General features: G+C 41.7%; 3 protein-coding genes across 7 annotated transcripts; all 3 read right to left on the reverse strand.

Moving 5' to 3' along the window:
• Nucleotides 1-673: 673 nt before the first annotated feature.
• Nucleotides 674-2,300, reverse strand: LOC102722846 (patatin-like protein 3). The gene has a single exon (XM_006651563.3). The coding sequence runs from the start codon at nucleotides 2,252-2,254 to the stop codon at nucleotides 926-928; it is 1,329 nt and encodes a 442-aa protein (XP_006651626.2). The 5' UTR covers nucleotides 2,255-2,300; the 3' UTR covers nucleotides 674-925.
• Nucleotides 2,301-7,078: 4,778 nt separating this feature from the next.
• On the reverse strand, nucleotides 7,079-14,165 carry LOC102714358 (histone-binding protein MSI1 homolog). Its single transcript, XM_006650269.2, has 6 exons — nucleotides 13,679-14,165; nucleotides 10,133-10,459; nucleotides 9,067-9,219; nucleotides 8,094-8,218; nucleotides 7,835-7,930; nucleotides 7,079-7,445 (listed from the first exon to the last, which is right to left on the reverse strand). Exons 1-6 carry the CDS (start codon nucleotides 14,036-14,038, stop codon nucleotides 7,217-7,219), a joined length of 1,290 nt encoding a protein of 429 aa, XP_006650332.1. The 5' UTR covers nucleotides 14,039-14,165; the 3' UTR covers nucleotides 7,079-7,216.
• A 2,841-nt stretch (nucleotides 14,166-17,006) lies between these two features.
• On the reverse strand, nucleotides 17,007-23,531 carry LOC102714902 (phosphatidylinositol N-acetylglucosaminyltransferase subunit P-like). Of its 5 annotated transcripts, none has more exons than XM_040521762.1 (5): nucleotides 23,150-23,496; nucleotides 22,907-23,051; nucleotides 20,584-20,817; nucleotides 17,620-17,772; nucleotides 17,007-17,463 (listed from the first exon to the last, which is right to left on the reverse strand). In XM_040521762.1, exons 3-5 carry the CDS (start codon nucleotides 20,703-20,705, stop codon nucleotides 17,358-17,360), a joined length of 381 nt encoding a protein of 126 aa, XP_040377696.1. In that variant the 5' UTR covers nucleotides 20,706-20,817; nucleotides 22,907-23,051; nucleotides 23,150-23,496; the 3' UTR covers nucleotides 17,007-17,357. The 5 variants fall into 5 exon arrangements, with proteins under 5 accessions (XP_040377696.1, XP_040377695.1, XP_040377697.1 ...); XM_040521761.1 differs by having other exon boundaries at nucleotides 20,584-20,749; nucleotides 23,150-23,495; XM_015835399.2 differs by lacking the exons at nucleotides 17,007-17,463; nucleotides 17,620-17,772; nucleotides 20,584-20,817 and adding exons at nucleotides 21,083-21,401; nucleotides 21,510-21,628; nucleotides 21,734-22,062 and having other exon boundaries at nucleotides 23,150-23,531.
• Nucleotides 23,532-25,661: the final 2,130 nt, after the last annotated feature.

The following is a 25,661-nucleotide window of genomic DNA, read 5'->3' on the forward strand; positions in this document are numbered from 1 at the left end:
AAAATAGAGCTAGTAGAAGTTTGGAAAAGGAATACAAATCATTCAAAACTTAGAAAAAAATAGTCATTAAAAGAGTATCTTTTAACGCAGCCTTAATATTAGCTAAATATGTGAGAAATGATTATATTATAAAATATAAGTAATTAATAGCTATTAGACATGATAAAAAATTATAAGGTCAGTCTCAGCAAAGGTTTTATGAAACTTTCAATATGATTAAACGATATGCACACAAGATGCGACATTAAATTTACAATGAAACATAGGAGTTACTGAGTTAGTTTCAAGGAATGAAACTTGGTGGACTTCCACCAATTATCGACAAACCTTTATTTAGAATAATGTGTTTTATATGTGCACATTTAATATCGTTTGGATGCGTCCTTTTAAGTTAGGGGCGGCACTAGGCGTAGGACAGCTTAGTCTTGAGCCCCACGCCTAGCCAAAAGTTATATTGAAGAATTAATTTTTTAGTTAAAATTTAATTAAAGATTTATATTTTATTATTGAGCTATAGGATTAATAAATTTCTAGTTCAGCACCTGCTTTAAGTGATATGCTAGCATAAGAAAATATAATGAGAAATTTAGTATTGAGAGCATTTGTTTATCAGTCGACTCAAATATGTTTTAATCACTGACAGAAATGAAATCTTGTATCTGACTATGCCTAAGTATTATAATTATAATAGTTTCAGTTCGATTGAGAGTTATTGTACTCGGTGAATTTAGCATCACAACACTTCCATTTCGAAACAAACTTTGCAGGACGCGCGTTAATTAGCGTCCCACCAAAAAGCTGAAGCAAAAAAAACAAACGAACAAATTAAACAACACGTCGCTGTCGTCGCTCGTCAGTAAAAGCCTCAGCGGCATGCACGTACGTACACGTCACGGCCCTAATGTAAAATCCAGCTTCGCTTCAACTATTGGCGGGAGCCGTACGACGCCGGCGACGCCAACGTCGACGCCGTCCTCGTCGTCGTCGCCGACGACGCCGTGGTCGCCGACGACAGCCGCGGCGTGCCCACCTGCTTGATGACCACGTTCGGAAGCGGGCTGCGGCGCCGCCGCTCGTGCTCCTTCACCAGCTCCGCCGCCACGGCGTCCACCTTCTCGGCGTTCGTCCTCTCCGACATCCTCCGCCCGCGGAAGAGCACGGACTCCACGTTGCGCTGGGACAGCATCGCGCCGGCGGCCGCGGCCGTGTCGGCGTGGAGTGCGGTGGTGGCCGTCTTGCTGGCCTGGATGCGCACGTAGTTGCTCCCGCTCGTGTGCCCGAACGCCATGGCGACGGACTCGTCGACCATGTCTGCCACGCCCTCGGCGGCGACACGCGCCAGCTCACGTGGCGACGGGGAGCGTGTGGGCATGGGCGTGTTCCACCCCGCGCCGGCGGAGGAAGAGGAGGAGGCGGCACCGGTGCCGATGGAGAGGACGAGGAGGTCGTCCACGCTGGTGGCGAGGGGGAACTCCTGCTTGTTGTGGAGCACGTGTGTGATGGCCGCCGCGGCCGGGTTGCCCATGGCCGCCACGCCGCCGGACGCCGCGGCGATGGCCGTGCGCCCGTCGACCGACCTGACGGCAGCAGCAGTGCTCCCAGCGGCGCAGGTAGCCGCGCAGACGTCCCGGAGGCTGAAGTCGAAGCTGTCGCTCTCGACGGCGTCGGCGCGCGAGAACACGAACGGAGCGGCCGTGGCGAGGTCGTAGCACGGCACGAGCAGCGGCGCGACGGTGTCCTTGAGCGTGGCGTCGCCGAACACCCGCCGGAACGACCTCTCCGCCCCCCGCGCGCCGCCGCGGAACAGCCTCGCCCACCGCCCGCGCCGGCCGGCCCAGTCCCTTCCAACACTAGCAGCCACGAACTCGAGCGCCTCCTCCGCCGTGTACCTCGGCCTCCCGTCGGCCCCCCTCAAGAACAGCATCGCCGCGAGCACCCCTCCGGCGCCAGACCCCGCCGCGACATCAAAGAAATCCGCGACCCGCGCATCGGAGTCCCCGACGCGCTCCCGCAGCCGGGCCTCGAGCCGCGCCAGCGCCGCCGCGGCGAGCAGCGCGTCGGCGGCGCCCGAGCCGCCGCACCCGTCGATGGCCAGCACCCGCACCCGGCCGTCCACAAACGGCCTCGCCGGCGTGCACGGCCCGGGCGACGACAGGCACCCGCCAGCTCCAAACAGGAACTTGCTCTCCAGCAGGGAGAAGATCTCGTAGCTGAGCTTGTCCACGTCCATCACGGCTACCGGCGACGTCGCCATTGCCAACACGAAAGCCAAGGTGCTGATTTGGATAGCGTTCGAATCAGCTGGTGATGATGTGATTGATAGCGTGATACTGCGACGCGTCCCGCCTCGAGCTCCAGGTGATATATAGAGACGACGGCGTAGCCACGTGGACGCGTACGGACGCATCCCTAGCCGTCGGATCGGGAAGGGAGGGGCCAGGATACGACCGCGCGCGCGAAGGTGGCGCGAAACTGCGCGATACGCATCCGGCTTCCGGCCGACGGAGGGGAAGCTTCCGTGCGGGTGGGGAGGGACCACCTGTCAGTGAACGATGGGCGGGGTGATCGCCACGTGGGCCCGGGATGTCAGTGGGGGTGGGGCCCGGATCACCGACGGGATCGGTGCGTTGTCCGGGGAGGGCGAGACAACGGCTGACCGGAGCGGGATGCCGCAGCGGGATCGTGACACGTCAGGTCGGGGGCCCACGCGTCAGCCGGCCAGCGAGGCGGCTTGCCTTGGCGGCAGTCACATTTTCCCCCTGCTTTCACCCGCCGCGCTTCAAACGGTGTGTTTTTTAAAATAATTTTCAATAAGTTTGTTATCCTAAAAAAATTTAAATAAGTTTACTATCTTAAAATTGTTTTAAATAACTTTATTATCTTATATTGTTAAAGTAGATCTTTAACTTATATAATAATTGATTTATTATTTATATTATTATATAAGTAAAAAGTTAGAGCTGTATTTTTTACGATCTTTTCAAATAAAAAATAATTTATAAATATAAATGTTTTCAGCTATCTTAAAAATACAAAATAAACTTGAAAAATCTTATAATCAACCATAAAATTTTATTTTAGCTTATAATTAGGAACAAATGCAAAAGATGAGATGGATGACATGACATATATATTTGATGCGCAATGAATGAAGGTGGCGTCGGCGCCGGATCTGGGGCGGCGCGAGGCCCATGCGTGGCATGCACACGTGGAGATAGAGAAATGGCACTGTGCAAGCTCAGCTCGACCTGCGTGTACGATCCAGTACAGGTCCGAGTAGCTGAACAAAGATCTGTGTGACTGACTGACTGAGATGTATATTTTAAAGAGATAAGAGGAAAGAGAAGAGATATGGATTATTAATTTGTAGTATAGCTGCACATGGACTCTAAGATAAAATATGTATATGACATGTGAGACAATGTATTAATATTTCGTACATAACTATGATATAAATTGACTATAGATAAATTGGATTTAGTAGCTGGCTATACTGTTAAGTTTGTTCATTGTCATCAAAGGAGATGTACTTTATCAGCAGTACTGGCAGGCGATCTGGCACTGGCTACTCGTGCGATGTGGCTCTCATCACTCCTTGAGTTCGATCTCCTGTACGCTTTGTTTGTGCCATTGTCGTCCCAGAATCGCCCATTACTCATGACCTCTTTAGTTCTAAAAAGTATTTTAAAAAATATCACATCGAATTTTTAAATTTGATACCTAAATAGAGCATTAAATATATATAAATTCATACCTAATTACTACGTGATTAGTTATAAGTGCTACGGTAACCTATATGTGCTAATGATAGATTAATTAGGCTCAAAAGATTTGTCTCGCGGTTTCTTGGCGAAATTTATAATTTATTTTGTAATTATACTACGTTTAATACTTCAGTATGTATGTATATCTGATGTGATGTTTTTTTAAAAAAAATTATAAACTGTCCAGGTAAAATCGAATAACCCCCGGTGGTATTATGTCCAAGAAACAAAATCAATTTTGCTGACATAGCTACAGAACCGGGGATAGCATTGTTTTGCTTTTTGTTTCCCGTGATAAGCCAAAATATTTTAGAATTTGATTTTTTTTTGAAGTTGAGCTTATGATATTTTTTATTATACTTTGCTTTACAACCTTTACTTTTTATACATAAATTATTTTTATTTGCTAATAAGCCATTTCGTTATGGGAGCCTAGGTACGAGAGAGTTTAGAAAGATAATACCGATCCATCCAAACATAATATAGTAATGACAATTTTTTCTGTATTTACCATTTTAAGTGAGTTTAAAATTTTTACATTTTTTGAAAGGTATAGCTTGGGACGCACACGAACACACACCACACTTACACACAACACAACACACACATACGCATTCTTACCACACGCTTAGGATTTTGGGGTGCGCACGCATGTGAGGGAAAAATTCATGGGTGAGACACGCGAGTTAGACCCCACTCGCGTAGGCTGCTCGGGCGCCCGCGCGGCTAGCCACCGAGCGTTGCTCGGTTCTCTAAAACTTTCATATTTTAGTTCTCAAATTTTTTTTTCCAAAAACATCACATCGAATTTTTGGACACCTAAATAAAGCATTAAATGTAAATAAACCAAAAAAACTAATTGCACAGTTATGGAAGAAATCTTAAGACGAATCTTTTGAGCCTAATTAGTCTATGATTAGTCATAAGTGTTACAGTAACCAACATGTGCTAATGACGGATTAATTAGGTTCAAAAGATTCGTCTCGCGGTTTCTAGGCTAGCCGTGAAATTCGTTTTTTCATCCGTGTCAAAAACCTCTTCCGATATCTAATCAAACATTTACATGACACAACGTCATCTTATTATCGACTCGAAAAATTATACTTGAAGCTCGACCCGCCAGTCTACTCAACGTGAACGTGTCACAACGCGGCTACGCCAACCCAGGAAAAACGGGGCTGTACCTTGTTGGTTCTAACAAAAACAAAGCGAAGCCATTGCACGTACGACTCTCGCTCTAATTTAACTTGTAAGACAACACAATTCGTGCTAAAAATTGAGTTCGTAGATATGTTAGGGTTAGGCGGGCGTGCAGCTGGCTTGAGGTTGAATTAACAACCATCAGGTGGTTGAGGAGCTGCCGCTGCCTGATTTGTACTTAGATGCTGTCGCTTGAATCTCTCTCTGTGCCTGCATTATACTAGTACTATTTTACTTGATCTGCTCCTTCTGTGAGCTTTCGTCAACACACACACACACACAAATAAGAATTGCAGATCGTGCACACGTGCAACAGGATACAGTGTTTAAGCTAAGCAAAGCCAGCTCGTGTCTAACTGGCCTTGTTATCCTTTCTATTCCACTTAAAGTGCATGAAGGCCGGTGATGTTCACTTCATCCCACCAGCAAAAGAGAACATATAATTTATAGGTTTATTATAGAGTTGATGGTATGCATTAATGTATATTTGTAGATATATGCCATATTGATGACTGGGCATGCCAAGAATATTAGGGCCACGTTCGGCATTTGGAGTACGAGGGTTAGTTATCCGACGTAGAAAATACAGTAATAGATTAGTACATAATAAATTAATTATAAATTATATAAAATATAAAATAGATTAATATGATTTTTTAAAATAACTTTCGTATAGAAAATTTTCGTAAAAAATACATTGTTTAGCAGTTCAGGAAGAGTGCACATGAAAAACGAGAGAATCTAGGGTTAGTAGTGGGGGATCCAAATGCGGCCTACGTATACCTACATTATTCATGAATATTTTTTTATTTTGTAAACCTTTTATCTTTTATTTTAAAACCAAACTCCATCTGTTTTTATTTCTAGATCTAATATTTTATCCACACCAACCTGCTTGATTAACAATACTGTTACGTCATGAGGAGTGTTTGGCCATGTCGATTAAATTGGTATGGTAGAACCATTACCACCCCAAACAATGCCGCTATGCCAAGAGCGGTAGACATGATAGTGTTGCCATGCCAGTTAAACTGGTGTGTCCAACGGTTCAAACATGCAAATAAAAATCAGTGCAATTTAGTTTCAAAATTAAAAACAAAAGTTTCAAACGCATATTCATTTGGAATTTTGGGTTGATATAAAGAAAAAAATTGCACGGAACTTGACAATCAATATCAAAATGCTCGTGCAACTGATCTATAATACTGAGACCAAATGATGGCAACTGTGATAATTAGATTACAAGTAAATATAAGAAATAGAAGTGATTAGAGGAGAATTAGAGCTGTGGTGCTGAAGTCATGGATATGCTCACAAATACAAATACAGTTTTACATGTGTCCTTTTTAAGAATTCAGTGAGACTCATGAATATATTATCGGGTTTCTCCTCTTGAACGTTTTTTTTTTAAAAAAAAAGATGTACTTGTATGTGCGCGCTGTGCGTGCATCTTTCATGCCGTTGCATCACATATTTTTGTGTGGATTTGACAGGTTTGGATTACGTGGAATTTATATAGAGCTATGGCTGTGGCTCGTAACATCGCTACGTCTATCAAGCAAATTTATTTTTAATTTGAAACAGTTGTGCTCAGCAGAACGTAGAGTGTATACAGTAGCGAATTAAATCTCTGCAAGTGACTATTACTATTATGGGTTTGCCAATACAATCAATGACACTATACATCATAAAATGGAGCAGATCTAAACTATTTGCCTGTGCATCATGTAGTTGGCACAGAAGAAATGGTTGAGAGCTTACTCATGTACCAAACTAATCCCAACAAAAGAATTTCTTTTAAGAACTTTTGGGGGTCCAGCACACAGCTCAGTTATCTCCTGACAAATCAATACAAGCAATTGGTCTTGGCAGATAAAGGTAAATCAAAGACCAACCTTAAGAAAGGGAGAACAATCCGACTAGCACATTTAGATCTCTACCCTTTCATAGAAAACGTTTAAGCAACCTTAAAAACCATTTTGAATCAGCTAAACCAACCTAGAAAACATCTAAAATCCCAACCCCCCTTTCTTCAGCATATTGACATAATAGGTATGAAGATAATCAATGGCTACAACACTGGAATGAACGGGGTACAATGGCAATCAGAGGTAGCTAACTGGTATTGTATTAAGACTGACATTCTGTCGGTAAACTGCCAACCAGGCTAACAAGTTACAACACAGGAGGGTACCTAAAGTCACACAGTTAAGGTTTTATTTTGTTCATATTCTCGTTTTCTACCCAAGGTTTCAGGGAGCCTTCGCAGGGTCATCACTTGGCACATCATCCTCATCATGGTAGATGTTCTCCGCCATTTGCCATATCTGAAGGATGTTGTCCTCAGCGACACTTGCAATCACCCAGTCCTCGCATGGGTTCCAGGAGAAATCAGAGATCTTGCTTGTATGACCTCCATGAATGAACAGGAGCTCCGGAGGGCCATCTTCCGCGTCCTCTGGTGTCTGTTCCTGGTCAATTCTGTAGAAAAGAAGACGTCAATCAGAAAGCAACTTTGTAAATGGGATTACACGGTTGACATAGGTACTAAAAGTAGAGAACCAATTAATAGAAACAGGGTGCAATGCAAGATCAGGATAAGGTGTGACATAAACAATTCTACACAGAAGATGGTGACATAGTCAGCCAAAATGCAGCACTGCACAAGTACTGGGTACATATGCATCAAGTATTACCAACTGGAGGGAGTAGTTATGAACAGTATCACCTATACTAATCCAATGGGAGCATGCTCACTATCACTGATAAAAAGCAAGATAAGAACTGTGCAATCTCCCAAAAGAAATGCACCAGAGGAAGTGAAAAATACTAATAGCCTTGGAACTTTCTTGAAACTTGGGACTTTTTACCTGCTTAGATCCCAGACCATTAACCTTCTGCCCAGACAACAAGATGCAAGTATAGTCTCATTCTTTGGGCTCCATCCAACTTGAAATACTTCCTCCCTGATTATGAAATATTTATAGGTTTAAGACCAGTAATGATAACCAAAAGGCACAGCATGAGCAACAAAGTGAGCCATGCTATGCTTTGAAAAGCTATTTTCACAGCTACAGAGAAAACAGCTTTCAACAAAAAAGTTATAACATTGGGTTACTAGAAACTTACTTGTGGCAATCAAAGGTGTGTAAGGAAGTATCAATCTTCCGAAGATCAAATAGTTTCACAGTCTTGTCAGTTGAACCAGTTGCCACAACCCATTCATTGAAGGGGTTGAAAGCTAGACAATTCACCTAGAAAGGAAGGACAATACTCAATACAAAAATAAACTATTTTTGCACCGTTTTTAGGGAGCCATGTGCAACCCTAAACATAAATGAAGTCTATCATGTCCTCTATGCAACTATAGATGCGGAATTAAATGTCAAAAAAAAACTTGTGCAAGTTGTATTTGTAATATTTAAAAAATACATGAATATTATGTTACAAATCAATATATATTTTTATTTATGTTAGATTGACGAGAGTATATATGTGCATATATATAATTCAAATTTAAGTGCTTTCTATAAATCACGTTAGTATAGTGCCTCTATGCTATCTGCAACACTAGAGCCAATCTGCTATCAACCCGCTATCCACCATTGACTACTGAGATGGCAATAGAAATGCAAATCCAGTAAAATACAGGTTCCCTTTTTAACTGAAAAAGGAACATAAAGAAACAAAAGGGCTCATCCAGAATACTAAGCAATGTGTGTCCAACAGAACATCCTGAAAATACAAATTGATAAAAGACTAGAAAGCATAGGAGTGCGAATATAAGAGGACATGTTGAAAAAACCTATACCAGAAATTGTTTGTTTTGGACTAACACAAAGTCAACGTGAAGACTAAAGTCAACATGAAATCAGAAGAGATCTAGGATTTATTTGGATGATTTTGTCTGAAAACAATATTGAATACAGGATAAAGAATGATAAAAACATTAAGACGAAATAATCATTTGCATCATCAATTCATCATCTCACTTAAGGAGCGCTAACCATGACACAAGACTAGTAGACTACATTCCTTAGTATCTCGGGGTGTGAACAGAAGTCACATAAAAGTGAGACTTAAGGCTCAAAAGGATACTTACCTCACCCTGGTGTGCCATCACAGACTGTACAGGCTTAGTAGGTGCAGGAGAGCGTAAATCCCAAATCAGCAAATTGTGATCATCACCAACTGAGCCAAACAAGTATTCATGCCTCAAATGCCAGGCAACATCTTCAACGACACCATCATGATACTAACCACAGAACAAAATCAGAAATTATTGCATTAAAAGAAAAAATATTACTAATATACACTTTTAGAGACTCAAAGAAGTCACACTAATAACACTGACAAAAACACTGAAGAGCAATTAAAGTATTTCCAGAAATAAATCCTGATTATATTCCATTATAAAATTTGGATCATGTACTACCACTAATAAATGCCATCTTTATAATGCACTTCAACTATGACCACTAGCATGACTGTATGAGCATATGTACTATATTGTTCACATCAAAAGATATCAGCTTCTGAGTTTTTTAAGTAACAATTACTGATTTAGATGACAAAGTATTATTACATTTTTTTCTAATAAAAGGTTACTAGAGAAAAGAAAGGTCAGTTACATGCACATTAGAATTCATTCCAATGTTTAGAACTACAAATCACAGGAGCAATTGCATTCATTAGCAGCTATAGTCAGGGAGAAAAGATAATTTGGATGATGTCATTTTTGTTATGGCCTTCCCCCATCGATTACTAACAGGTATAACTTTTTCCCAGCACTTTTACCCATTATATTTCCATTCAGATAAATTGGTAGATGACTAACTCAGACACTGTTCCACTCTACAAGACAGAAGCTCAATCAAAATTGCAGTTAAATGTTTTACAGGATAAACTTTACACTTGCATTCTATTGATACTTGTCAAAACAACGGTACTTTAGCTTATTTATCTGCTATTTAGGCAAAAAAAAACTTTTGACTATATTCACTATATATTTTGCGCACACCTTAATATATGTACTTGGAGCACATTTACTAATAACATTCACGTGTTCAGATAAACATGCTATCAAAATGTCACAGAAAGAGTAATTCTTTAAACAATACTTCTCTATAGATTGATCAACACAACAAGAATAGGATAATGAGGCATACCTTAAAAATCTGAAGAGCATCAAGAGTTTTGTTTTTACTATTTGCTTTGATATCCCATAAGCAAATTTGAGCATCATCAGATCCACTCAACAAATGACCCTCCTTAAATATACTCCAAGACAAGCCATATCCTTCAGAGTTGTGTCCCTTGAGTCGTAAGTCAGGATTGCATGCACCATCCAGTGGAGGCTTTGATGGGTGCTTGCTATAATCAAAGACATATACTTCTGCACTAACTGTCTTTGTAGCAATTATAAATGAATTCTGGGGCATATATCGAGCTCGATTAACCTCTCCATCATGATTTATCTGTTGAACTATTTGCACCTACAAAAGGAAGAAGCCATATGAAACAAGTGCGATATTGCAAAAGAAGGAAATAAGATAAACAAAGAAGAATATATTCAATGCATTTCTATATGCAATCACAGAAGCATTTTGGTTTATAAATACGAAAAAAAGAGAGCCCAAATATGAGGAAAATCTCTGTCAAAAAGCTTTTATTCAATGCTATATAATGAATTTACATATAATGCAAAAACAAACAAACAATAATAATCACTCGACAAAATACAAATGAAGTAATTAATAGACTACTTTAGGGAACATGCAAGCGCTGATACTTATAAAAATGACATTATAAAATGACATATAAATTCAATAGGAGTTGTATATTCCTAATTCCATCTCTATGGTACAATTATGTTTTTCTACTATAGAGTTCAACAGCAAAAGCACTACTACTGTTAATGAGTTATAGAAAGACATCAAAAACATGCCAGTAAGAAAAATAGCGAGGAATCAGAGTAATAGATGCACAGAAAATTCAATCTCTTGGTCACAGTGACCTTTTTATTACACACAGAAAAGTTAATCCCTAATTTGACAGAACAATACATCTCAATAACTGTTTGTGCATCTAAAAACAGAAAGAGGTAATCATCCCAATCCAATCGACCATATTAGGGGAAAAAAAAAGAACATCACAACATCTCCACTCCATATTACACACGAAAAAAAAAATGGTGTCAAGATAATTGATGAAGAGATTCAAACCACATATATCAAAGCAATAAAAAACTAAAAGCAACAAAAGCTCCATTCATGGAGAGGTCCATCGTAACAAGCCTGATAGAGGTACAAACCTTCCTGGATCCTGCACTACAAGCCACTGTTAGCATTGTTAGATTCACAGTACTCCATGTCCTCAACATCACCACAAGGGCCATGTCATCATCATCACCACAAGGTAGTTGGGCTCGGGCAATTATTAGGAAATTGGGAGATATTTCAGAGTTTTGCAGGTCGTGTGCCAAGCACCACCTTCTGGGGTTGATCATGGCCAGAAAGCGACTGCACAGTACGCAAAGGACACTCTAAAGTGTTGATGATGCAAAGGTCATAGATGAATGGCATGTTACACAGCCAGATCTGGTAATTCTCCTGTTCCTCCCTGGTCTTCATATCCTCCAGCTCCTCGATCCCTACCAACATACTCCTTGTCTTTGTCTTCCCTTTCCCAAAGGCCACATAGAGGATTGAGATTTCTAGGGTTTAGTATAGAGAAAGTCAGGGATTTATTGGTTGCCTCAACTATCATATCTAGGATAAGCTAGATTGGGAATGAGACCCAGGGGGGCCCAGGGCCAGAAGAGATTTCTGGCTTCACCTCTCGAATTGGGTTTACACACGACCAAAAAGGCTGGTAGGGCCCAATTATGCAGAAACAGATACTGTCCTTTGTGCAGGTTCTGTAGCAATAGAATTGTAAAAAGGCAACAAACTTAGAAGGCTGTAATCCTTGATGCAAATTCAAGCATGGGCAAGAAAAGATCCTAATAGCCCTATTCTATTCTTAAGAGGGGGTCAAAGAGTTATCACTAAAAAGGGCTACAAAAGACTAATCAAAACAAGAAAACAACTGAAACAAAGACTGACAATCAATAAAACAGCGAACATGAAAGAGTTAAAATAAATAAATAAAAGAAAGCAGGGGGGGGGGGATCCAGCAGTGGGTCTAGGGGGCCTCTACCCCCCCCCCCCTACAAGCTGGATCCCCCATGGAAAATAGGGGAGAGGGGAGGGGGAAGAAGAGGGGAGAAAGGAGGGGGGTGTGGAGGAAGAAGAAGGTAACCAGCCCCCCCAGCCTTCGGATCTTAGATCCACCACTGCAAGAAGGGGACCAAAAGAAAACACTACAGCTTTTGTATTGGCAGACATTATTGTAGTAACCCACGACTACTACAATCCAATAGTTGCACAGGTATAGTAAATAACTGAAACATTGAAATATCAGTCCCAAGGGCCTTGAGGGAAACTTCATTCTGATCGAGTAGCAAATAAATACCTTGCTTCAAAAAAAAATTAAAATACTACGCTTAGTCACCATTCTTAACTGCAACCTATGAGATTTATCTACTAGGAGCAGATATATGAAACATATTCAGTGGTAAAAGGAGAAAAAAAAACTAATATCCTAAAGTTCATTGTTTTCAATTAATACAAGGGTTAAGTGCTACCTGTGAAGTTAATACAGTACCGATACAGTTGTCCTAAGAACATACTACGAAAACAAATAAACTCCTAGAGTTTCAAATTTGTCCCACAACTAAACCAACTTTTACATTCATACCTACCTCTGATACGCAAATCAAGAAATTTCATTCCATCACTATTCCTTACCTACCCACCTGCTAACACTAATCCCTTGTTAACAAGGGGCATTTTGGTACGAATGCTATCTTTCATCCTTAACTAAACCTTGGGAGGCTAGGGATTGCTTTATTTTGGGGCAGAGGGAGTATATGCATCCAATTAAAAAAATATTTTTTCCAGTTACCAGGTGGGTATAGGTTCAACCTTGTTCAAACTTAGACTAGACGACAAACAAATTCAGCGCAGTTTCATAACTACCATAGCTGAAAATTTGTCTCCATCTAACGGATGAGACAACCGCAGGAAAACACCACTGCTGGTCATTAGCATGAAGAATTGAATGGTGCAGTCTACTCCATCTGCATGGCTAACTAACCTGCAAGCGCCAGATTAATAAGGTAATAGCCCACAAGAACCATAGTGCAAAATCACAACAACAGACCATGCTATCCTCTTCCAAAGCATCTAATCTTCATAAATATATCATACTTAGCCGTTACGACATTGAGCCTGCCAAACTCTTTGAAACCCTAACCATTCCCCTTCCGCGTGCGATATAATCCAACATCACCACCCTGGTACCAGAGTCCATAATTCGAAAGAAAGATACCACTTGTAACCACGGAACACAGCAAGCACCCCAAATGTTCACATGGAGCAGATCAGCATATATCCCCTCCCGCCTGACTAAACCACCAAACTCCCCAACTATTGAACCCAATCAGACCTGATTATAAAACAATTACCAAAGGAAGTCCTAACCCGAACAGAGCAACGCAAGGCCTCAGCCTTACCATAGCACAGCATAACAACAGCAGCAGCGATAATTAGTAGTGTAAGGGGCGGAAGGGAAGGAGGGGGAAGGGAAGTGGGGAGGAAGAGGGATGTAACCTTGCCGGAGGCGGCGCCGAACCCCCCCCCGATCTCGGCGTGGTCGTCGTCGTAGTGGCGCGCGTCGGCCTCGGCGTCGTCGAGGGGGAGCTGGACCTGCGCGAGCATGAGGTAGTTGGGCTCGTTGTCGGAGGTGTGGGTGCCGAGCACCATCTTCTGGACGGAGTGGTCCTTCCCGGCGGGCTCGGCGCGGTCGGGGAGCCACTGCACGGTGAGGGAGGGCCACTCGAGCGCATGGGTGATGACGAGGTCGTACAGGAACGGGGTGTTCTTCTTCCAGATCTTGTACTCCTCGTTGATCAGCCGCTCCTCCACCTCCGCGCGGAACTCCTCCTCCTCGGCGGCCGGCGCCTTCGGCATCTCCCTCCGCCCCGCCGCCGGCTCCTCCTAGGGTTAGGGTTTGGGTGGGGGGAGGCGGGAGGGGGGTTTTGGGGATTGGGGCGGGGTGAAATGGCGGGAGGCGGGGAACGTGATCGGAGGAAGACACCGCTGCTGCTGCTGCCTGCTGGGTGGGACTGACCGTGTGAGCGAGGCTATAAAAATGGGGAGGTGCTGGGTTGGGCTTTGGCCGCTCAACGGGAGGCCCAGCTAGACGAGTCGCTGGCGTCACCGTCGAGTGCCCCCCTACCAATGAACTTAGGCCTTGTTTAGTTCTTAAAAAAAATTTAAAAAAACATCACATCGAATTTTTAGACATCTAAATAAAGCATTAAACATAGATAAATCAAAAAACTAATTGCACGGTTATGGAAGAAATCTTGAGACGAATCTTTTGAGCCTAATTAACCCATAATTAGCCATAAGTGCTACGGTAAACAACATATGCTAATGATGGATTAATTAGGCTCAAAAGATTCGTCTCGTGGTTTCTAGGCTAGCCGTGAAATTCGTTTTTTCATTTGTTTCCAAAAACCCCTTTTAACATCCGGTCAAACATTTAACGTGACACTTCTCCTAAATATTTTCTCAATCTAAACACCACCTTATTAGGAATAAATTCAGCCGAGATAACGTCGGCTCAGTCTAGGATCCCTCGACTCCAAAACCGTTGGAATAAAGTCCAATGACAGCATGAACTCTATTTTTGTCTAGTTTCGTTGACGTGTCATATGGCAAGGTAGGCCCCACATGCGAAGAGCATTTTTTTCTTTACTTCTTTCTTCTTTTCTCTTCCTTCTCTCTCGTGCTCTCCTCTCTCTCTTCTTCCTCTCTTCGTGGGGGCGGTGGCGGCTGGCCGTGCTGAGGTGCGAGCGGCGACGGTGCACTTCATCGCCACCCACCACCGCTCGGTTCGAGTCAACCACCGTCTACGTCATCGTCCTTGGGCCGCGACAAGTGAGGGTTCGACAAGGACGGAGAGCACGTCAGAGTAGACGGTGATGAGGAAGGTGGCGTTGGACACGTCATGAGTATTGTAGGTTGTTCCATGAACAAATGAAGAGGAGGCACGTCGACGTCCAACCAGCACTGTGGTCGATGTCGCTAGGGTTCCTGTTCATGTTGGAGCACACGTAGTACTCCGCCTTTTACCCCCTCCCTCTCGACGACATGATAGTGACGCATCTTCCCGTCGCCGCCTCTTGAGCTCCGTGAGCTTTGAGAAGACCTTGACCACGAGTACATGCAGCCAGAGGCCTACATGTATGCCCCATAGTGGTCGTTGAACAAGTCCTTGGTGTTGGCCAACCGACGGCGGCGCCCCACGAGGTTGTGTGAGTTCTCCCGCCTTGGTTGTACCACGAGTCGAACCGCTAAACACTCAATATCACTCCCATCACTTCATTGTCCCCATTGTGGTCTATGTGGCGTCGTCTCATTCAGCGCTAAGCCTCCACGCCAGTGGCTTCCACACTTGCTCTTGTTGGGCTAGAGGCGACAAGCTGCTCCTTGCTAGCTCGTGTCAGCACAAGAGATCCTCTCCCCTGGCAGCTCATGGTGGCGAGATGCTAGATTGGAGGAGGAAGAAGAGAAGACAGGAAGAACAACATCGAGCTGCTGATATGTGGGGCCACCGTAAGCCACATCAATGAACCCGGGAAAAATATAGTTCATACTGCCATGGGATTTTTTTTTCAAACGGTTTGTATGAGTTTAGGGGTATACATTTCTAATTTTAGGGTTAAGTAACTTTAGACAGACTAAACATTAAGTTGAGGACCTTTAGTGAACTATTCCCAATTTATTATGATGGGTCAGATGAAATAGCTAGCTCAACACTTTGCTGTCGTTTCCCCATGGGTTCGTGCTAGAATTTGGGCATAAGAGAGCCAACACCACAACATCAAAATAGCAGCAATTTCATTGCTTAAGAAATACTAGTACTAGCAGCCATTAATGCCATGAACCCGCTCAAATGGCATAATAACATATGTTCTTATGCGAGTGGCAAGTCTAGGATTTATAAGATATGGGTGGTCCGACCGAATTTTTTCCCTTAACACAATAAATATAACGATGCTAATATATATAATACAAGTATAGATAATAGAATAGACTAAAAGTGTACCAAAATGTATTAAAAGTATTTTAAAAATATATAAAATTAGTAATTAAGTAAAATTTTGACTCAAAGAAGCTTATATGTTAGAAAAGTTTAAATAAGATTACCATACAACTTTTTCTTATTGGATCTACGTCATATAATCGCTATGAAAGTCTTCATTATATCATCCACTTTAAAGAAAGCATTTCTCTCAATAAAGGTGATCACATTGCGTCACTTGCGTGAATACCAATCAATGGATTTTTTTTATTAGAGGTCCGTCGGTATTTTTCGGGTGGTTTAGGTACCACCTGGACCACCCTTTAGCTCCGCCGTTATCTTATGCTTATCATAGCATTCACCCGTCCCTTATTATTATTATTATTATTATTATTATTATTATTATTATTATTATTATTGTTGTTGTTGTTGTTGTTGTTGTGGCGGCGGCGGCGGCGGTTGTTAGTGTGTTTGGATACCACTTTTTTTCATCAAAGTTTTGTCGGTTTCAACAATAATAGCACATGTATATTTGAATCATCTTTTCGCTTCTACTTATAGTTATAAGCCAAAATTTTAATTTTTGACCTTAAATATAAATTTAATTTTGAGATTTTTCTATCGTAGTTTATTTTCCATCATTGATTTTTAGATTGACAGGAATACTTATATAAAAATTTTATTCATAAATTATTTTTATTTATAAATATTTCATTTGGTTTTTCCTCTGTAAAAGCCAAAAGATAGCCCCTACCAAATTTGTTAAAACTTAACACGGTTTTGGCACTACCTATATTTTGGTAAGGCAAAAAAAAAAAAAACTGGTATCAATCCAAGCAAGCCCAAAATCCTTGTTTTCCCTAAACTTTCAATGTCGATAGAGCTTCTTGCTACATAACAAGATTAATTTCAAAACATTGACGGAAATACAGCAGCTATGATCCCGCAAGTTAATACACAAAAGTGAGAGATCGGCTGATCTAGAGACACAAATTGTATATACTAGGTTACAACTTATCCATTATCTAAAAAAACATAGTAGTACAAGGTCACAACTTTCTAAACAGAAGCAAACGTTTCTCAAATACATTTTCAGCAAAAGAAAAATTAAGTGCACATAGAACATTCTTCTTGAGTTGTCAAGATGTGAAACACAATGACTCAACCGGTGACCTCATTACCATAATGATAAACCATTTAATCCATAAGACTTTCAAGATCTGGTCTTTGGTCCATCGTCTTTGCCATTGCACCATCGGGAAAAGCATCTGGATATGTTGCCGCTAACCTCGATTTCATGCTTCTACAACATAAGCATAAGATAAGCTCGTTGTGCAGGAAAACTGTTGTAGAAATCTAAATTTAAATACACACTGGGATAAGAGAACTGGAGCTAAAAGGAGATCAAATGCACAACCGCAGAAGTTCATATAATTTTGAACGGGCAGTGGGAATGTACCTCAACTTCAAGAAAATATGGTCAAGATCAGCCTTCATGGACTTGAGAAGACGAGCTTTACTAGCAAAGTCATTAGAGACCTCCGCAAAGCATTGTTCCGAGTACTCGTTAAAATGTGTGAGAACTGCATTACTATCTTGCAATCTCCCCAGTCTACAAAGTAAAGAAAATGAACAGTGCGGATTTCAGTTAGTTGCAAAAGAAAAGGAACATGGCGGTTCCTGCAAATTCTACTGCCATGGTACAGAAAGTGTATCACTGCAGCTAGCGTTGCTGGTATGTCTAACAAAATACTGTGCATTTTGATAGGAAAATTACTCTCACCAGAAAAGTGAGGCGCCAATCCACCAATAATGCAAACTTGCAAAGGAATCTGTCATTTACTATATAGTGATAAGGATCTTGCAGATCTTTGCATGAAGAGAAAAGTCATGCCCTTTTTGCACATAGCATGGAAAAGGCAATATTACTACCATGGCACTGACAAAACTTGAAGTTTCTGTATGCCACAGATCAAGGCCTGTTTGGGGGAGCTTTAGATTCTAAGAATCAGTTGTTTGGTAGCCAGCTTCTAAGATTCAATAAAAGCTCTGAAACCCAGCTTCTAAAGCTTCTAGTTTCTTAGTTCATTTTTCTAGAATAGCAGCTTTTGAGGACTGTTTGGGGCAGTTTCTGGTAGAAGCAGCTTTTGGGAAAAGCTGCAGCTGAGAGAAGCTCCCTAAACAAGCCCCAAAACATCTCCTGCACCAAAAGACATACTACTACTACTGTCTCAAACCAATATGTTAAGTCACTTAACTGAGGCAGGCTCAACTGTCCAGATTAAAGCAGAGCTCTTGGGGAGGCAGAACCAGTACCACAGCACATCACAATTCACAACTTATTACACAATAATATGATAACATACAAGTTGAGCCCTTTCATAATGTACATAATTTCCATGAACAGAACATGCCAAATGCGCAAAAAAAAGTCACCTATTTGCATATCCCATTTCAACAATCACAAACATTTCATTTAGCATCATCCAAGTTAGTGGATAAACAGGGACCCACAAAACCTCTAGAATATTGGCTGTGTTCAATAAAATTCATACTACCGAACATAATCAATCATCCACTTACTCTGAACAAGACTGCAGAGAGCAACCATAAAGCATTCATGGCAAAGGATTAGTTACATCATTCATTCTTCTTCATGCTCAAATACGGAATATTATACACCTAAAAGTTAACTTGCACAGTAGAGTAGAGTAATGAATACATATACAGGTTGCTGCAGTTTCATAGGAACCTTTCCCCCTGGAGAAAAGCAAGAGATTCCTTGCGATACAAGACATGGTAGATGCATTACTCAGTGCTCCTTTGGATGCAAGAATTTTACAGGAAGTAGTTCATTTCCCGCAAAATCATGAAAATTTCTTATGTTCAAACAAGATCTTAATGTGCATACAAATACTGCTGCAATTAATAAAAAGGTTTAGAAACTAGTCGAGTACCACCACTATAGATATGTTTGAACTCCCAGACTGGTTGAACCAATAAGTTAATAATGCACATAAGTGAGTTTTGAGCACAAACATATAGCAATTATAGACAGATATAATTTGATAGTGCGATATATTTAATTATTCTTTTTTATAAAACAAAACAACTTAAATAGGGAATGTTCCAGGGGCCATTTTAGGTCACTCAAAGAAAATTACAACTACTGTCTGAACTCTTGTTTTAGAACACCGGTTCCAAGTTCCAAGTGTGGAAAGGATGGATGAACGGCATGCCAGTGCAAGACGAGGTACAAGACACAAATATCACATCCAGAACAAGGCCTCCTACAGTCCTACCTTAACTGTAAAGTACTGGACAGGTGGCTTGTCAACACTAGTAGCATCAAAAGTTTAGGCAAATGGATCTTACTCCTAGATATCTGTTGGTCTACCAAATTTTGTGCTGAACTAGTCGAGGGGCAGCCAAGCAGGAAAGTGAGCTTACATGGATGTTTAGGATGATGAGAAAGGAAATTCAAGATGGAAGTGCAAAATTTGGCATGCCATAAATAGGATGCCACCATGATTATGCCTCTAAAATGAGTGCAGATGTAATGGTGCGAATATGGTAATAGTTGACATTTCAAACAGAACTTCCAACTACTTGATTATTTAATGAGGCATCATTAACAGCACACATTTAGTATTGATCTTAAGTATTTGTGAAGCATCAATCACTAGCATATGCCTGACTAGGATAATGCTCCTTCTTGTTGAATATTGCTACACGAACAAAGGGTTACCAGCAGACTTGACAGCCTCCAAAACCTATCCAAGCACATCAGCACCACCAAAGCATATGCATCTCCGGTGAACAAATGTAACTACTTACAATAATCCAATTCTTTTCTCAGGGTACAATAATCTAGTTCTTATAGTAATCGAGGATGCCTTTATCATTCATGATACATAGCCTCAATGTCGCAAAATATGGCATCAATGTGCTTTGAATATATAGAACATCACCTATAAAGGGTTATGTGTCACAGCGCTTGTTTAGCTGTGTAGTGCATACAGCAAACCATGAACAACTGAGAAAATTCTAGCCAAAATTTGTTTGGGTTTCTGGATACACTGCAAACATTGGTTTTCCCAAGCAAGGAGAACACTGAGTTTGATTAACTCATCTAATCAAATAATCATTCTGCTTTTGGGAACCCTTGATGGGGAACAAGAATCAATGTCCCTGAGACCCAACTCCAAACCAAATCATGTCTCCCAGTGTTGATGCATGTAAGTATGACAAAGCAAGGCCACTAAGCCATCAAAGTTTCTTCCTAGAAAACGAGAACCCAGAAAGTACCCTAGGCACAACATCAGAGACCGTAGTGTTCATCAATCAGCACAGATCCTCCCAATGAGCACAAGACAGGCAAAAAATGGAGCAGGGAATGAAAAGGACAAACCATGACACATACATGAGGTGCTGCGTCTGCCTAATGGTGCCGATGTCCTCGTTGTCGACCAGCGACCTGAACTGCACCGCCACCTCCGCAGCCGCAGCTGTCTCTGGCGAAACCACCGGTGGCAACTTATCCATGGCTTCCGCCTATTCTCAACTCCCACAAAAGTCACAGCTGTGTTCTGAAAGATAACACGTCCACGTAGCAGGGGTTCAATGTTTGCAAAGATGGCTGGTTTATTTTGTACGACTACAAAGAAGGTAGCAGATTACATCAGTAAGTTATTAAATCCTGAGTTTCCTTGTCGGTACCATTTCTTAGGGCATTGCAATCCAGCATCCTAAAATTAGACAATAATAATAAATGGAAGAATAAGGGAGGAGGGATTAACATGTGCACCAACAAATGTCTGGTTAGCAAATGGAGCATGCGTTAATACACCGGCCAATTTAACTATTAGCTAGTTTTGTTTTGTTTTCGAACAAGATCAACAAGCTGAAAATTCATCATTTAATTTGCACCACATTAGAAAAAAAATAGAATGGATTTGATGCTAGTATCATGAACGACATCATCTCAGCAGGGTAAAACCCAAAACTAGTATAAATTCAGTGCTCAGTCACACATACAAGCCTATCAAGTTGCAGCAGAGCTGCAGAAGCACTGGTCCTACAATTCAGAATTGTTGGCTCTTGTCAGCGGAGCACCAAACATAAGACTGTTTATTTGATCAACACTAATGTCTGAAATAGGTTCAATGGGTCTCTCTATCTCTTCTTTCGTAGCATGTGCATCTGCAGGATCAACCATGGTGCGCTCGCGACTGTACTCGTCTGCAATTGAAGTAAGATAACAATACTACTATGTAAGATTCGATGCTGATCGTAGTATGCGGTGTACATCAGCTAGCTGTAGTTGATGGCATGAAACTCCCAACTCACCAAAAATGGTGTTGAAGGAGGCAGGGGGAGGAGTGGCCAGGAAGTTAAAGCCCATATAAACAACCATGCAAAGAACAGTTGCCACTATCACGAACGATGGTGCTGCAAGTGCCCAATACCTAAAAGAGAAGCGAGTCAAATTAAGCTTAGCACAGAATCAAGTGATTGACTAATAATTCATCCATACTTGATCTGAACTGATCTATCTGGATGGGGATTCTCACCTGCTCGGATAGTAGGTGATGCCAAGTGAGCGGAGGCAATGCTCAGGCATGTAGGCCCAGACAAGGTAGACAGTGGTGGCTATGACAGTGGTGATGGATCCCACAAAGCCGTACACCTCTGACGGCTTGGGGCCGCCGGCCAATGAGGTGGATGTGGGGGGCAGCGACTGAGACTCGCGGCCAGTGTGGCGATTTCGAAGAAGGCTAAGCGTCTGCCTAGGGCTCCGCACCACCAACGATGGCGATGGAGGCGACGACCACTCCTCCATCTTCCCCTTTCTCTTTCTCCTTTTCTTTTGCCTGTCTTTTTTGATTTAATTGAAATGGCCCTGATGGGTGAAAAGGGTAAAATTATTGGGTCTCCTGAAAAGGATAAAAATTATTGGCGGTCTTCAACTATTTGGGCCTATTCATTTCAGTCTGTTTGGGAAGGGGCCATGTTGGACTGTTAGCTCAGCTCATTTGTTTTTATGCTACAGTTGGCTCATGGGTCATGACTCATGACAGTGCAAGGTGTTAACAAGGTGTTACCAAGGTGTTCAGAGTTTTATTCTTATAAGTGGCCATATTTTGTCTCATCCAAGGTAGGTGTCATGTTTGATAAACAAGGAGGAAACAAGTGTTTTTTCTTTAACGGGACTATATGTATGGCATGTGAATTTAGAAGGATAGATATGTTTAACTAATAAAAAATATATTCAGCTACATTAACGCCCAGTGGCACAATCCCTCCTTTAAAAAATCGGTGAAATTTACAAAGTGGATACTTCTTATAAGAATATTTGTCTTTGGTAAAAAAAATATTGTGGCCATGTGAGTAGTTTTGTGGTATAGAGACTTCTTATGAAACTTTTCGTGGTTGTAAGAATTGTGTGTTTCTATTTCTGTTCTGATGCAAATATTCTAAGGGTTTTTGGATGAGCGTACGATAAATGATGGAATAATCTCATCAAAATTTAAGGACATGAGACTCAATAGCCAAATTAACAACTGCTAAAAAACCCCAAAATAACAACTAGTAGGTGGTGCAGGGCGGGGGCAAATCAAATGTGGGACATTAGGGTTGAGTGAGTCTCCCCAAACTCTTTGAGGGAAAAAAAAAACTCTTAGAAGGTTAACGCGAATTTGAGAAAGAAAAAGGTAAGGGGGATGGCATAGAGGATTGATGCTCACCGGCGGGCGAGGATGCGGCAGACGCAGCAGGACGCCAGCGCCCCCTGCTGCTCGAAGGATGGAGATCCGCGCAGCGGCGGCCGAGGAGACGGGAGCGGAGGCCAATTGGACGGACGGGGAGATCGACCGGAGATGAATAAATGACCTTTTCGATTTTATTTAATCGATTTTCAATATTTTGATCTAGCCAAATACGCACGAAGGGACGAAAATACCCCTGGATTGTTCTCTTCTCATACTCACCCAGAGAGACCTCCGCTGCCGAGCAGACGCCGGAGAGGCCGCTGGAACTGGCGCCGCCGCCCGGCCACCAGGTTCTTCAGCCCTCGGAGTCGGGGCGAGGCCTCCAGGCGAGGGGCGACGGGCGGACGGCCGGAGGACAGAGGCAACGGCAGTCACCGGATCTGGCGCTGCCGGCGAGCGGCCGCCGGTCTTCGCGGCGCGCGGCCAGGAGAGGAGAGGAGGGGCAAGGCGAGCGGCGCCGGTCTTCACGGCGCGGCGGGAGGAGGGGCGGTTCAGGAGGCCGCCGGCGGCGCCGTCGCCGGGCTCTACGGCTCCAGACGAGAGCGAACAGCGGATTCTAGGTGAAGAGAAATTTGCTATTTTAGGTGAATGAGAAGAAAAAAATCCGGGGGTATTTTCGTCCCTTCTTGCATTAACTATGTCAAAATATTAAAAATTGATTAAAGAAAACAGAAAAACATTTAAATGGTGTGTCATCAGACATAGGGTCATTTCACGGAAAACCGCAGTTTAATGGTCATTTTAGCAAGGGTTAGTTAATTCATACCATTATAAATTTATCAGTTTTAAATCATGTCATTATTATTCAAGTAATTAATGATACTATAATTTTATAACTATTTCAAATAAAATTTATAGAAATTTTAGGCCCCTTTGATTCAAAGAAAATTCATAAGAATTTTAGGCCCCTATAAGAATGGAATCCTTTAAAATTATTATGAATTTCCTTTGAATCAAAATTTCTTCCAAAACTTGTATGGGAAGAGACAATTTCATAGGATTTGATAAGGTTCATTCTTTTGGTTCAAAAGACTTCGTAGGAAAAATTTCTATACAAATGAAATCATCTAAGGCTTCTTTAAATCACAAGAAAAAATTGAAGGAATAGAAAAAACATAGAATTCCGATAAGAATGTACGTGTAAAATAAAGGATTGCGAAACACATGAAAAACGTAGGAATTACCGTTTGATTGAACCACAGAAATTTGAGGAGGATAGAGTTAGAACCTCATGGAAAAAAATACTTTGAGTCTTTATCTCTTCTTAAATTCCTGTGTTTTTCATGTAGTCCAAACAAACGGTCATTTCTATGTTCCTCTGTGTTCTGTAATTCTTTGTTTTACGGATACATTCATGTCATAATGCTATGTTTTTTTATTCATTCCTGTGATTCAAAGGGACCTTTTGTTGGTAGAACCTTATAGAAAAAATCATTTGAGTCTTTATCTCTCCTCAAATTACTGTATTTTTTCAATGGTCTAACCAAACGGTCATTCATGTGTTTTTTCTGTGTTTTGTAAACCTCTGTTTTACACTCACGTTCATGTCAGAATCCTATATTTTTAATATTCCTCTGTTTTTTCATTCATCTGGTTCAAAGGGGTCCTAGATTTCATTTCTATAGGATTTTTTGCCTTTGAATCAAATGAATGAATCCTATGAAATCCTATGGAATGCATCTTTCCATATAAGTTTTGGAGAAAAATTAATAAGAGGTAGAACCACATGGAGAAAATCCTTTGAGTCTTTATCTCTCATCAAATTTTTATATTTTTCCTGTGATCCAATCAAACGGTTATTCGTACGTAATCCTCTGTTTTACACTTATACATTTCTATCATAATCTTATATTTTTCATATTTCTCTATTTTTTTCATTCATGTAATTTAAGGAAGGCCCTTAACTGATGATATGGTTCTCATTACAAATCTAAAACTGTATCCATGCCATCGTTCATACTAATGATTAATTTTCTTGAAATTTCTAATATGACCATAGAAATGCGTGGGGTATCGACTAGTTCCTATATTTTTTTCCCCAAACTTATTCCATTCTAATTCTAAACAACATAAACAACATAAAAACTTATTCCACGTACGACGCGCGTCTGCCAACCGTCGGTCGTAGACAGCTCGTACGACACGCGTCGTAAGTATAGCCTTGGACGATGACAAAATGGGAGGTTGAGTTTTCTTTTTTTAACAGGAGCCCAGTCTTTTTTATTTGACCCATCCTAGGATTGAGTCCCATCTTTATTCTAGATATAGCTAGTATATTTTGAAACAAATAAATTATAAAATCAAAATAAAATGGTCAGAGCGAGGTGACAAAGAAATTATAAACGCAGCAGCAGTAAAAAAGGCAATAATAGCCGGCCGGCGCCACCGCAGGAGCGGAACCGAAGGCGCGCAGGCAGAAAGAAGAAGGGAGGGGGAGCCTCGAACGGTGGACATGACATGATAACACGGGCTGTCCGCTGCGCCTCCTCGCTCGGCGCGGCGCGCTGTGCAGAGCTCGCTGCCGCACACAAACCGGACAGACAGATGCAGCACGGCACGGACCCCGTGGCCCCGTCGCAGCGGCGCCTCCTCGTGTTTCTTTTTCTTGTTACTACTTCCCAAAAATTTTCTTTGTCTCGAGGAAAGTCGGAACCGGATCCTCTGCGTGAGAGAAGCTGAGAGAACATCACTAACAACTCATCTATCATATCTTCCATACTATAGAAATAGA

Source organism: Oryza brachyantha, chromosome 3 (genome assembly GCF_000231095.2).
Source record: "Oryza brachyantha chromosome 3, ObraRS2, whole genome shotgun sequence".
Lineage (NCBI taxonomy): Eukaryota > Viridiplantae > Streptophyta > Magnoliopsida > Poales > Poaceae > Oryza > Oryza brachyantha.